This window comes from Grampus griseus (genome assembly GCF_964374135.1).
Source record: "Grampus griseus genome assembly, chromosome: 3".
Taxonomy (NCBI): domain Eukaryota; kingdom Metazoa; phylum Chordata; class Mammalia; order Artiodactyla; family Delphinidae; genus Grampus; species Grampus griseus.
The window spans coordinates 51,719,436-51,732,743 of record NC_139019.1 but is presented as its reverse complement, the minus strand read 5'-3'; the positions used below and the strand labels follow the sequence as shown (position 1 = coordinate 51,732,743).

At 34.8% G+C, this 13,308-nt stretch overlaps 2 protein-coding genes across 5 annotated transcripts in view; both read right to left on the bottom strand.

Annotated features, from left to right (window-relative positions):
- Positions 1 to 13,137, bottom strand: part of TRAPPC13 (trafficking protein particle complex subunit 13) — a 36,542-nt gene extending 23,405 nt beyond the window's left edge. For all 4 annotated transcript variants that reach the window (XM_082650761.1, XM_082650759.1, XM_082650760.1 and 1 more), the window contains exons 1-4: positions 12,795 to 13,137; positions 2,150 to 2,218; positions 1,485 to 1,584; positions 275 to 359 (exon numbers count right to left, since the gene is read on the bottom strand). In XM_082650761.1, coding sequence (XP_082506887.1) covers positions 275 to 359; positions 1,485 to 1,584; positions 2,150 to 2,218; positions 12,795 to 12,840 — 300 coding nt within the window. In that variant the 5' untranslated portion in view covers positions 12,841 to 13,137. The remainder of the gene's footprint in view (positions 1 to 274; positions 360 to 1,484; positions 1,585 to 2,149; positions 2,219 to 12,794) is intronic.
- On the bottom strand, positions 8,264 to 12,857 carry SHLD3 (shieldin complex subunit 3). Its single transcript, XM_082650763.1, has 2 exons — positions 12,795 to 12,857; positions 8,264 to 9,848 (listed from the first exon to the last, which is right to left on the bottom strand). Exon 2 carries the CDS (start codon positions 9,727 to 9,729, stop codon positions 8,974 to 8,976), a length of 756 nt encoding a protein of 251 aa, XP_082506889.1. The 5' UTR covers positions 9,730 to 9,848; positions 12,795 to 12,857; the 3' UTR covers positions 8,264 to 8,973.
- Positions 13,138 to 13,308: the final 171 nt, after the last annotated feature.

Here is a 13,308-nt window from a genome sequence, read left to right as displayed (position 1 = left end):
TCAAATTTTATTATGTTAATCACAAATTATTAACAAAAATTTAAAGTGTTATTTACCTTTGGTACATTTTCTCATCCAAGCTATCACAAATTTTGAGGATAAGGAAAAATGATTCTGTGCACAGCATATCTTAGAACTTAGGTGTTCAATTAATACTTGTTATTAATGACAATTAAAAAGTCCAGTATCAAGCAGGCATTTTAATGAAGTTTCAAAACATAAGAAGAGAAATTAAAAAGTTAAAAAAATTCTCCCAAATAAGAATGCCACTTACTTTAACCAATATATCTTTTACAACTTGATTGCTATCATTATGAACGCTGATATAACTGGAAAAGGTCTCTCCCAAAAATATATTCCTGTGAAATAAAATAAATTTTTAGGCAGAAATCCATTCAACTTTTATCATAAATCTTCTATTTGTGCACCACTGAGAACGTCAAATGGAGAAATTACTAAAGGATAGAGATCAGGTGAAATACTATTTCAATATTTCTTTGTTTACACTAGGCTGCTCACTCATTACCTAGTGCAATTAAAAATACAGATTTAATCTATAAAACATGCTACATATCTTGACCCTCAACTACTGCCAAAACTGCCAGCCCTCCTAAAAATGTCATTGAGATCAGATCCATGTTAAGAGTCTGAAGATTTGATACTGAGGCTAGAGGCTAGAGAAAGGCAGTTTTTGAAATAACTTATGCCCCGAACCTAGAAGAGACCAAGTTATTGATCTCAGAGTATTTTTTACCAATTTATTTTCTTTTTCTTTTTCTAAGTCATTCTAATAAAAATAATGACTAGTGGCATTACTTTATAAGTATATGTTATATATATAATGCATATAAACATATAAATATATGTAGATATATTTATAAAAATATTTTAATATGAATACGTTTTTTACTTGAATATATTTCTAAGCTTTCAAGACACTAGTCAATGACCACATTCTGTAAACCTTTTGAAAAAACCTGAAAAATTCCTTTTGGTCTCAAATTGTCTCAGTTGCAAACAGAATGGAACCAGGGACTTCTACCTCAGTAATAATCTAGAGTAAGAGAATAGCTAAGAGCAAGAGAAGGAATAAAATATTTAGAATTCCTAATGAGCTGACAAGTCCAATAACTTAAGTTGGTAAAGGGCTGTGATGGTGAATAAAAGAGCTGCTTCTGAAAGACACTGAGATTAAATCAGTTAAAATAAAAGGAATATGTAGGCATTAAAAAATATAATAAGATCTAAAGAAGAAAGTTAAAATTCTACCACCCTAGGAATTAGTATTTTGGTATGCATCTTATTTTTTTAATTAAAAAAAAAACCAGAATCACATAGTATGATTTTGGTAAAACTTTTTTTTTGTTTCCAGCCACATACATGTATCATGAGCATTTTCCCATCCCATAGTTACTTTTTGAAAACATGATTTGTAATGGCTTCAGAGTATTGTTGTGTTTCTAATGTGAACATATCATTCTTACCCAAAATTCTGTGGTAAAGTCAACATTTCTCCCAACATTAAAATCTCTGCACCATTTACAGTTGAAGGATCATCTCTCATGAGCTGGTTAAAGAGGTCTCCTGTAGAAAGAGAAAAACATCAAATTCTAACACCTACCTTGTAAATAACTTTTATTTATGTGACGAAACAGCTGGGAGAGATATTTAAAAAAATAATCTCATAACAAAAATTAAATTTAAAAATATCTAATTTCTAATCTTCACTACAACAAATGCATGCCAAAAAAATTCTGTTTCTACAGAAAATGAACACTTAAGGAACAAAGGAAAATGTAGGTCATGAGATATATAGAAAGCCCCAATGATTTTTAAATAAAGGGAATGCTAACATATATTGATGGAACATCTGAGGATAAATGAAATTTTAATAGTGTCATTATAAGCAATGCATTTTTACTAAAACTAAAAGTCTCTAGTTGCCATGGGATATCAGTAGTATTTTGATGTATAGATTATGACTGAGACCTATTACTCAGATGGCCACCATTCACACGTACAAAAACAGGCAACAAATAATGCAGCAAAGAGTTAGCATAAGATTGGCAAGGTTAGGCTTATTACAAGGTAAGGTAATCCAGGTTTCAACTTTTCCCTAGGTGCAAGTAGGATAAAGCATGTGTCATACCAGGCAAGTCTTTCTCTTCACATGTTACTGGAATATTGGTGAATAAAGTAGGCTTAGTCAACCGCATCACTGTGAAATGGGAAAGTAGAAAAAAAAAGAAAGAAAGAAAGAAAGAAAGAAAGAAAGAAAGAAAATATTAATATTATTTTATGCCAGTATTCGCAAGTTGAATGTATGGTATTCATCAATTTTATACTAGTATAAAATATAATCTAAATACTTCCTAAACAATATAATATTAAGTATTTCCTAAGATTATTACACAGCAATGATCTACTAATAAAAATGTTAGGATATAACAAAAAGAATTTTATATATGACAAAAAGAAAGAACAATTTTGCTTTTATTTACAACCTAATGAATTATAAAAATTAAATGCAAATGAAATATAGCTCATTATACAAAAAGTAGAAAATAAAATAATTTCAAAGCTTACGGTATATTACAAGAATAAGGCTTTAAAAAAATCTTGAATGACTTCACTGTAAACAATATCAACAAAATATTAACCAATGTTAGTCTGATAGGGACAAGAATTTAGATGCGCCATTCTGAATATGAAACAATAATTTTATGCCAAAAGGATTTTTGTTAACTTTATTCCTTGGTTATAATCACAGGCCACTGAAGTTCAGTAAGTGGCCCTTTAAGTAATATTAATTCTGTGTAAAAATTATGAAAGTGTCAGTTAATGTGTAGGTTTATAGAATTCCAACCAAAACTAGCATTTGTTCTTGGAACATGACAGAATGTATCTAAAGTTTATCTAGAAAAACAAATAAATAAAAATAAGCTATGAAATTAATAGGAAACAATGATAAAAAACTGGACATAACATGTAGTAAAACATTTAAGTCCATAATCAACTAATTGGCTTATTAATACAAGACCATACTGACATGTTAGATAATTTAAAAAATTTATTAGGATGCGGCAAAAACAAATCAACATTATAAGGTGCTAGGACAACTGGTTCACTATCTGGGAAAAATGAAATTTAGTTTACAAATTCATTTCAAATATCAAGCTGCATATGTATCAAATAGATGGACAAAAATTAAGCAAGAGAAAACTAGAAAAAGTGAAAATTAAACCTAGTCTAGCGGGGATAGGACATTCTAATTAAAAAATCTTTTTCAATTTTTTGTTAAGATTGACATTTGACCACATCAAAATAAAGACAAATCAGCTCGGTGCTTTGTGACCACCTAGAGGGGTGGGATAGGGAGGGTGGGAGGGAGGGAGATGGAAGAGGGAAGAGATATGGGAATATATGTATATGTATAACTGATTCACTTTGTTATAAAACAGAAACTAACACACCATTGTAAAGCAATTATACTCCAATAAAGATGTTAAAAAAAATTGACATTTGACCACATCAAAATAAAGACAAAAATATAGAAGTAAAAATCATACAAACTCATAAAACATTTCAGAAAATGAATCCCAGAAGACTGTTTCTTTATAGTCTATTAAGATGTTCATTCAACTCAAAACTCAAATCTTTAAAGACTATTGATCTAAATGGTCAGTGCACAATATGTGGTATTCGTTAATGTATGTAAAACTGTACCACCTAACTACTAATTAACTAGCTATATCATTCATATCAAATTTAGTGCCTGGGCTTCCCTGGTGGCGCAGTGGTTGAGAGTCCGCCTGCCGATGCAGGGAACACGGTTCGTGCCCCGGTCCGGGAAGATCCCACATGCTGCGGAGCGGCTGGGCCCGTGAGCCATGGCCTCTGAGCCTGCGCGTCCGGAGCCTGTGCTGCGCAACGGGAGAGGCCACAACACTGAGAGGCTCGCGTACCGCAAAAAAAAAAACCAAAACAAACAAACAAAAAATTTAGTGCCTTTCTCATTTTGGTCTTAGCGTATATGTCATCTTTCTCAGAAAAGAAGTACAGGTCACCCTGTTTCTCTCATAGCACCTTGTATTTATCATGAATTATGTTTATTCACTTATAAGTTTATAGCACTCCTATCCAAACTCCTTTAAGTTTAGGCTCGTATGTATCATGTTAAGTTTTGTGGGCTCGGTGCTTGACACAGGTTCTGGCACATAGTATTAACGCCTCACCAAACTCTTCAAGTAAGTGGTATTTTTGAAGATGTAAAGTTTCAAGAACTGAGGCCATTAAACAATGTTATATTAAATAGATGGCCGCAGACTTCACTTTGCTCAAAAATAATTTTCCCTATTCTTAATTATAAGCCCAGGGTCATAAACCTGGAATGTCATGCTTTATTAGAAACATCCCATGGGCATTCCAAGTCCGACTATTTCAAACAGAACATTAACCAGCTACACATCAATGATGTGGGTGGGGGACTGAATGGGGAAGTGTTTCAAACCTCTTTCACTCTTACTTTTAACCAGGAAAACATTAAAATTAAGTACAATCTGCAGGGGATAAAAAGGTGTTCTGAAAATGACACACAGGAAACAGTTTTTTTCACAATCTTTCAAGACTCTAAGCTCAATTTTAACACCAATTGGTGCTGTATTTCTCTCTCTCTTTTTTTTTTTCCATTTCAAGTGAGACCAAATCTTAATAAAGAGGAAATACACTCTCAAAGGAATCCTGAAACACTTTTTTTTTTTTTTTTTTTTGCGGTACGCGGGCCTCTCACTGTGTGGCCTCTTCCGGTGCGGAGCACAGGCTCCGGACGCGCAGGCTCAGCGGCCATGGCTCACGGGCCCAGCCCGCTCCCCGGCATGTGTGATCTTCCCGGACCGGGGCACAAACCCGTGTCCCCTGCATCGGCAGGCAGACTCTCAACCACTGCGCCACCAGGGAAGCCCCTGAAACACTTTTTAAAAAGTGTTCTTCACAACACTGTAAATCAACTATATACCCCAATAAAAATTTTATACCCTAATAAAATTTTTTTTAAAAAGTTATACTCAGTTAATAGTAAAAAGTAAACAAGTTAAAATAAACATAAATTTGAAGTGATCAAAAAAAAAAGTGTTCTTAATTCACCTAGATGTGTAGCCAGCTTATTTGCTTATTATATGCTCAAACTTCCATTATGTACAAAAGCCCTTTAAAGCTTAGCTTTTACTGATGCTATGGTTTTCTAGGGGATGAGACAGTAGAGGGTGGGTAAAGAACAACCCTCCATTAAAAATAAAAACATCCCAAGCTGGTATTTAAAGTACCAGTTTTCTTCCTATTTTCAAAAAAGGGTAAAAAATCAGCAAGAGGGGATAGCAGTTGGTAAGAAATACTATCATCCTGTGGAGGCAAAGAAAATTACTATAAAGCACAATTTGTCATACTGCAGATTTTTAAACACAAACTGAGAAAGCCAAATTTGTAACATAAAACTATCTCATTCCTTTAAAGAAGATGTGGCACATATATACAATGGAATAGTACTCAGCCATAAAAAGAAATGAAATTGAGTTATTTGCAGTGAGGTGGATGGACCTAGAGTCTGTCATACAGAGTGAAGTAAGTCAGAAAGAGAAAGACAAATACTGTATGCTAACACATATATAGGGAATCTAAAAAAAAAATATGGAGACGCAAGAGGGAGGAGATATGGGGATATACGTATAGGTATAGCTGATTCATTTTGTTATAAAGCAGAAACTAACACACCATTGTAAAGCAATTATACTCCAATAAAGATGTTAAAAACAAACAAAAAACTATCTCTTTCCTTGAAGGATGATCCAAAGTATGTCCATAACAAGTATAGATTTAAACCTTAGTATTTCCTGTCTTATAATGAATTAATGAAACTCAAAAATTAAACACAATGTTAGAAAAGAGCAAATATCAACAAAAAAACTGCGTTTTAAAAAAAACTGGCAGAGAAACTACAATAAAGCACTGGTTATTAAATGGTAATTATGTATCCAGTCTTGAAGTTAAAGCAGGTTCTTGGTCAAAAATTAAGGAGGCAAAAAAGAATATGTGATTTTTAGTCGAGTGACAAATATTCACTACACACAATACACAGTTAGTGCCATGTGTAGAAACACTCTCAGTGGAACTCACAAAATACATACATTTGATTTACTTATGAAATTCAGGTTTCATCTAAAATCTTATAAAAAAAAGTTTTGAAAGTCTTCAGTAAATTAAAAAAAAGATAGGCTTGAGGTTATAAACTAATGAATTAGGCCAGTTCAACTTACATATACATTTTGCTTGGTCACAACATTAAAAACAATTATGTCAAATCTTCTTCACTTTCAGAGTCCTTACCACATTCTATAGTCTTACTTTTCTAGTTCCTGAAGGCATTCAAGTTTGTGAACCTTGGAATAATCTGGGGCATTTTGAGCAGATTAAATCAAAGTGAACCATTATGCAGGAGCTCATCTTAGAAATTTTCAAAAAATGGTCTTTAAATTATTTGCTAAGTTGGCAAATAATTTAGTTAAATTCATGTGATGCCCTTCACATCTTTTTTCTTAGAATTTGAGTTAACATTTATTTGAAAGTGGATAGCTCGTCAGGGAAAAATAAAATTATGGCACTGTTGCCACTTTCCTAGAGTAAATGCTTCTGCATTTTACCAAATGCCCTCAGATTCACCTTCCTGCATATGTCTTTGTTTCCCCAATTTATTCATGTCTGTGACTTAACAGTGGAACCCAGAAATACTGGTGAGCTCTACTATTAACTAGCGCTAGAATCATCAGTCCTAAGGTTCTCAATACTCTAAGAAGGCTTCAAAGACATGGCAGTGGATTCTAAATTCTTAGCCCTTAATTACTGCCTAAGCATTGTCTAGGTAGATGAGAAATGAATCGCTTCTTCCTTTAAGATCACGGCACTAGTTGCAGTAAAACTCAATCTTCATTTTCCCAGTTCTGATTCACCTTTTCATTGTTTCTCAGAGGGGTAGAAAGCAATTTATACAGAGTAAATTAGAGAAATTTAAATCTGCCACATATGAAGACAAAGAAGCTCTTTTTAATGTGTGATTCTTGAATTAAAAAACTGCTCATAAGAAGCCCATAAGAAAATAATCATAAGAATATTTTCAGTTCTGTGTATAATCATTTCAAAATAATAAAAATGTATCATAAAAGAAATGCTGTGGTCTATGTAAGTGACCCTGTCTTATGATTACCTAACTTTTAACCCTTGATTAGCAACCTAATGCTAAATAAGACCTGAACAACAAAAAAAACAAATCCACCATTTATGATTGCCTAATAACATTAGCCAACTCTTATTTGCAAAGCTCGCTAGTAATAATGAATAACTTGTTGACTTTTCTCCAGCACTCTTGATTGAAAAGTAAGATGACTAATGAATGAAAGAAGAAGTAATTACTGATGAAGTTACCTTGGAAACTCCCTCTACACCTGGTGATTTTTCATTTAAAGACTTTTGGAAGCATTCATGCACATGATGATTATTTTCTACAGAGCAGTCTCATTTGAGACAATAAGAAAGGTATTAAAAGTTAAAAACAAAACAGTGTTTGGATAGTGTGAAACCTAATTAGAAAAGATAACCTCTTTAGTTAAAAATTGGTAGACTCGGGCTTCCCTGGTGGTGCAGCGGTTGAGAGTCGCCTGCCGATGCAGGGACATGGGTTCGTGCCCTGGTCTGGTAAGATCCCACATGCCACGGAGCAGCTGGGCCCCTGAGCCATGGCCACTGAGCCTGCGCGTCCAGAGCCTGTGCTCTGCAACAGAAGAGGCCACAACAGTGAGAGGCCCGCGTACTCAAAAAAAAAAAAAAAAAAAATTGGTAGACTCCTTATGTATTAAGGAACGTCAGCCAGCTCAGGCTATGAGAAACTCCCCAAAGGGCACATTTACCATGTAGTATTGAGCCTCTACCACGCCAGGCACTGTGCCACAAGGCAAATGTGTTTCTGCCTTCCTAATGAGTACAGTCTTACAGGTTTTTTATCAGGGATGTAGTTTAACTACTTAAGAATAGTGACTCTATGTTAGCTCTGTGAGGGCAGGATCCATGTTTGTCTCCTTCCCTACTTTAGTACCTAGCTCATGGTATGCATTCAAATTTGTTAAATAAATATACTTTTTAATAAAACTTTTATTATATAATCACTTTGAATATTTTTATAAAATGATGTGTAAACCCAATTTACAACATTTTGCTATGGGAAACCCATGACTCCAAGAACCAGAGCATTAGTAATCAGCAATAACAGTCATTAAGATTGAATTATCTGTATTAAATAAAGAATAACTTGATCTCTTACTCATACTTGATACTTTACTTCAAAAGAGCTTATTGCCTTAAAGATATATTAGGGTCTTAGACAAATTATACATTTTATACTTTTGTTTCAGAACAACACATCAACTATTGTCTATTACATATCTTTGGAAATATCAGCAGAATCTGGGCTGGTCTCTCAACTTGAATACCACATTCATGGCACTTGAATACCATTCCCAACAGAACTGGTTTTAGTTTTATTTTTAAAAAAATCATTACACTTTAGGTGAGTAAAGAAAAAATACTGTCAAATTAGATTTTGGGGATTTACCAAAATCCAAACTAGTCACTGTAATTCATAGGAATATCTAATTCAACCACTGGGTAAGTAAGAGAACAAAAGGAATAGAACATTTTACCTTTAAATTCAGTAAAAATAATAATTTATCACAATTCATTTAAAAGAAGGCTGCTCAAAGTAGAACGCAGAAAGTTCCTGACTTAAGTGACAAGCCTAGGAATTCACCTGATATTTATTTCTGGGATACAAACTGTACATATATTACCACACAATTAAACATTTATTCATTTGTTTCAGTTCCTACTCAGTTCATTCAGAATATTTTTCTTTTTGACAATTAGTGGTATTCATTACATACTAAAAATAAGACCATATTTATGCACAAATAAGTTAATCTTCCCAGTAAGAGCTAATCTTCCTTTAAGAAGACTTCCCACATATTCACAGTACATAACATCACAGAACACCCATATCTGGCCTAAATGTCTCTGAATTGTAGCATTACAAGATGGAAGTTCATTGCACCTGATAATTCGATTGAGTTTTTCCCAAATGTCTTCCAGAGTTTGGTTGTTACAAATAGTGTGCTCTATTGTCCATCTTGCTCTATAAAATGAGTGCAAATTTAGTGCCTTTAAACTATCTTGCAATTTTTCAGACAAAGGAAAAATGTTTTCAGTACAATTACTGCTGGGAAGTGAAACACTCCAACACCTCTTCTTGTGCCGTTTTCTTTTTTCTGATTGTTTATCCAGACTTCCAGAATTAGTCTGTTCATTCAGTGTATGTGATCGGATTAAGTGCTTCTTTTTTTTCAAATTAGGTTGAAACTCCAGTAGATCTACTGTGCAATCATAACTCTGCAATTTAATATCATGTTCTGAAATGGTTAAGTACTGTCTTACATCTTCAGTTGCCTCTTCAGAAATCACAGGTGGTAATCTTTTAGGTTTGAGTGGAAGTCTGGACCCATCATGAGGAAACCAAGGAATAAATCTTGATAGTGGACGTGTAGGAAAGTCTTGAATTGCTTTCTCTGCAATTTTTGGCAGTTGTGTGGTTTCACTCTCATATGGTCGATAATGTAATATTACTTCTGTAGTCATTCTGCAGTAATCCAGTTACTCTTAATGAAGAGACTATTTCTTAGCTGAGCTCCTCAGAGCTAGAATGCAATTTATAATTACAAGACTCTCTCTCTTTCCAAATCAGAGGGAAACAGGACCTAAAGTGGAAGTATTGCAAAGAATAAGATATGGTAGGGATAGCCTGTATACAGATAGGCAGAGAAAAAAGAAAAAAACAAACCAATTCCAATATGATATTTTACCAAAGTGCTATTGGTAAATGTGACTGTAATCCACAAAACTGGAAATCCTTTCTCTTACCAAAATAAGGGATCTGGATTAGATGCCCTATCATATCCTTTCAGCCTAAAACTGCTAGTAGTCAACATGTTTAACTGAAGAGATATAATGGATTTGGAAGTACTGATATTAATATGTTAGATAATAATAATCTTAAGACTATAGTAGAAACAAAAAGTAAATTAGTGATTTTTAAAATACAAGATTCATATGAAGATAATGAACAAAAATGTAATAATACTAAAAAATTTAAGACGTGAATTGAGGACAATGAAAATCATTGTAATTTTTAATCTTTTTGAAGAAAATGGATCATTTTATACTTTAAAATTACATGAATTCTGCCAAACAAATATATAGACAGAATACTTAATGATTTTATTTCATTCTCAGTAGTAAATACTGAAAACATGAAAATGGTTTAACTTTGCATTTTAACCATGCTAGAAACTGGTTTCCTGACAAAGTCTCATTTGTATAAATGAGGCACTTAAGCAGTGTCAAAACCTTAGTAGCATGGCTTCTGAATTCCAATTTGGAGGATGAACAAGAAGACTAGAGCCTTACTTTTTTTCCTCTTAGAACACAGACGTCTTCAAGTTGCCCCAAATTAAGTCATCAATAAGAAGTTCCAGCATACAGTACACAGGCTCAAGAATGGAGCCTACCAGGATCTGTAAGTTAGGTTTCCTAATCGGGCCCAAAGTTGCCTGAGCCATAATGCAGGTTCTTTCAAATCCTAGCTACCAGAGAAAAAAACAAGAGGTCAAATCCCTTCTTCCAAAAATCATTAGAGAACTACTTGACGGGGGTTCTCCCATTGCCGGATGACTGTGAGTGGGGTCTCCTTGGCATGATGTCACAATACTCATTTAACTACTGACTCTGAAAGTCAAAAGAAGTAACCAATCTCATAATAATTCTTTTCCTTACTGTTAATGTCCACTGACTGACAGATTTGGCAACTCAAATTCATAAATGACTGTGTTCCTTAACATCCATAATTTTAATATGGATCTAAATATAGATAGCATATTCTTTCAAGAATTAATAATGTTTTTATTTTTTCTTCCCTTTTCCTTACATTTTCACATTTTAAGACATGCCACTGAGAATTCTTTCATTGTTGTCTGAACTCACTCAGTGTTGTATTCCAGGGACACTGATGTTGTGAGAGCTCCTTAATACTTTACATACATATGAAAGTAAACTTATATGACAAGACAAATTGATATATTTGGCATCCAACATAGGTAAAATTAAAACTTGTGAAAACTCTTGGATAGCTTGAACAGTGGGGAAGAATGGGGCCAAAGAGCTTTAAGAAAGCTGAAACTAACACTGAATTTCAAAGCACTTGTCCTTTTAGGTTGCTAAAATACTCTTCTCCAGGAATCTTCTGTTTTGGAAAATAGAAGATACCTGGGAAAGACTACTGTAGCAGCCTAAAAGGACTACGGCAGTTAGCCTGCACATCACTGGAATTTAACTGTATTTAATAGCTTCCAATTTGTATAAAATGATACCTAGCAGCTAACAGAACTGCTCTAAATTTCCATCAAACTACTAATGGAATGATATCTGAAAATGCTCTTTCCTTCATTAGGAGGCAACATGGAGTCTTGGAAAGATGAAGGCCTTGTGTTGAAATATTACCTCAATCACTTACTAGCTGTGCGATCTTGAAAAAGTTTAACTTCTGAGAGTTAAGTAATATATATTTCACATACTACATATGAGTCTGAGATAAAGAACATGACAATTTCTCTTCTTTCTTCAGGAATAAGCCATTTCAGTCCAGGCTAAGCTCACAGGTCCTATTGCTATTACATTAGTTAATATTTTAGTTTCTTAGTTCTACAGTCAGAGACAGTTCTGATAACCCCAACTATCAGCATATGATTTTATGCTTCAAATGAAACTGGTGAGCTTCGGGAAGGTTTGATGCTTACAACATAACTAAGGGGATAAGGGTCCCTCAAAATGGATCCCACAAGGAAGGTTAAGTGCTATTCACTTGAGTTCACATGTCTATCGAGCATCTTTTCAGCTCAGTCCAAGAAGATATTGGTAACCACTGAGTAGGGCATCCAAGAAATAAGTGCATTTGCGGTAGTAGAAAACCGATGAAATAAAGCTGAAAGCGTTTCAAATAAAAGGTTTCACAAAACAACAGGAATTCCAGAAAAAGAATGCCCTGCTCATTTCCACTAAATAATGATCCAATTAAATCATCAAACTTACTCAAAACTGTTTGCTGTGTATGCAAACCGACATGAATTTCCCCCTATACACAATACTTTGACGTAAACAGTGAGTTTTAACATACCTAAATTACATGTTGTAGTACTATGTACTTCTAAATCCTTGGCACAATACTAGACTAATTTCACAGATGAAGCTGAAGCCTGGTAACTTTGTCATTGCCACATGAAGAGACAAGAGACAGAAGGAAAAACCACTTTATATACCCGCTGTTAATCATCTCGGTTCACAAGGCTCTCCCCGCGTAGGGTGGGGACATCAGCATCTGCGGCTAAAATCAGAGCAGCATGTAACAGAGTAAGTAATTTACCAGGTATCTATTCCATTCTAACGGGGGCTCTCAAACCTGAAAAGCAAAGAGGAGAAATAGTTTCCTTTCGCTCGGCGCCAAGGAACCAAGCAGGAGAGCGAGCATTGACAGTGTTTAAGAAGGACGAGGCCTATATCCCAGAGGCCAGGTCTATGTGTCAAAGGCTTCGAGAACTAGTGAGAGAAAGGGAGAAAACAGATTAAAGGGAGTCGGGTTCGCAAAAGTTTACCTTTCAGGGCCAGCAGGTGCTCCTGTTTGGGGGGATTCACTTCCATTTTGACCGGTACTTTGGACCCACTGCCTACGGGGGCTGAAAAGGGTCAATCAGCTCGGAAGAAGACAGAAAAGCGCACGTTCGGGAAGACAGGGCGTCAAACACACTCCCAAGTTTCTCTCTGCCGGGGGTGCCTTAAATTCTCTTCTTACCAAGTCCTTTAGGAACCCAACGGCTTTTTTACCAAAGCCATCTCTTGCCTCTTAGAGACCTATACATAAAATACTTCTCTATTTTCCAGTCACAATCACACACCGCGACTTCAAAAAACCACTCCTCGGTGACAATTCATGGCCTCCCAAATATCTACATTGCAGTAAATGATAGAGATGTGGCAAGCTGGGACTTGTAGTTCAAAAGCCGCAGGGCATGCAGGGACATGTAGTCCCCTCTCGCCCCCGTCCGTTTTGCAGCTGGGGAGAAAAGGTCGTTCCTGGAGCGGGAATTTCACCCCAAAACTTTACTTTTG

What these genes read in the sequence shown, in the direction of transcription:
- SHLD3 (XM_082650763.1), bottom strand. Translation starts at nt 9,729, where the DNA reads ATGACTACAGAAGTAATATTACATTATCGACCATATGAGAGTGAAACC.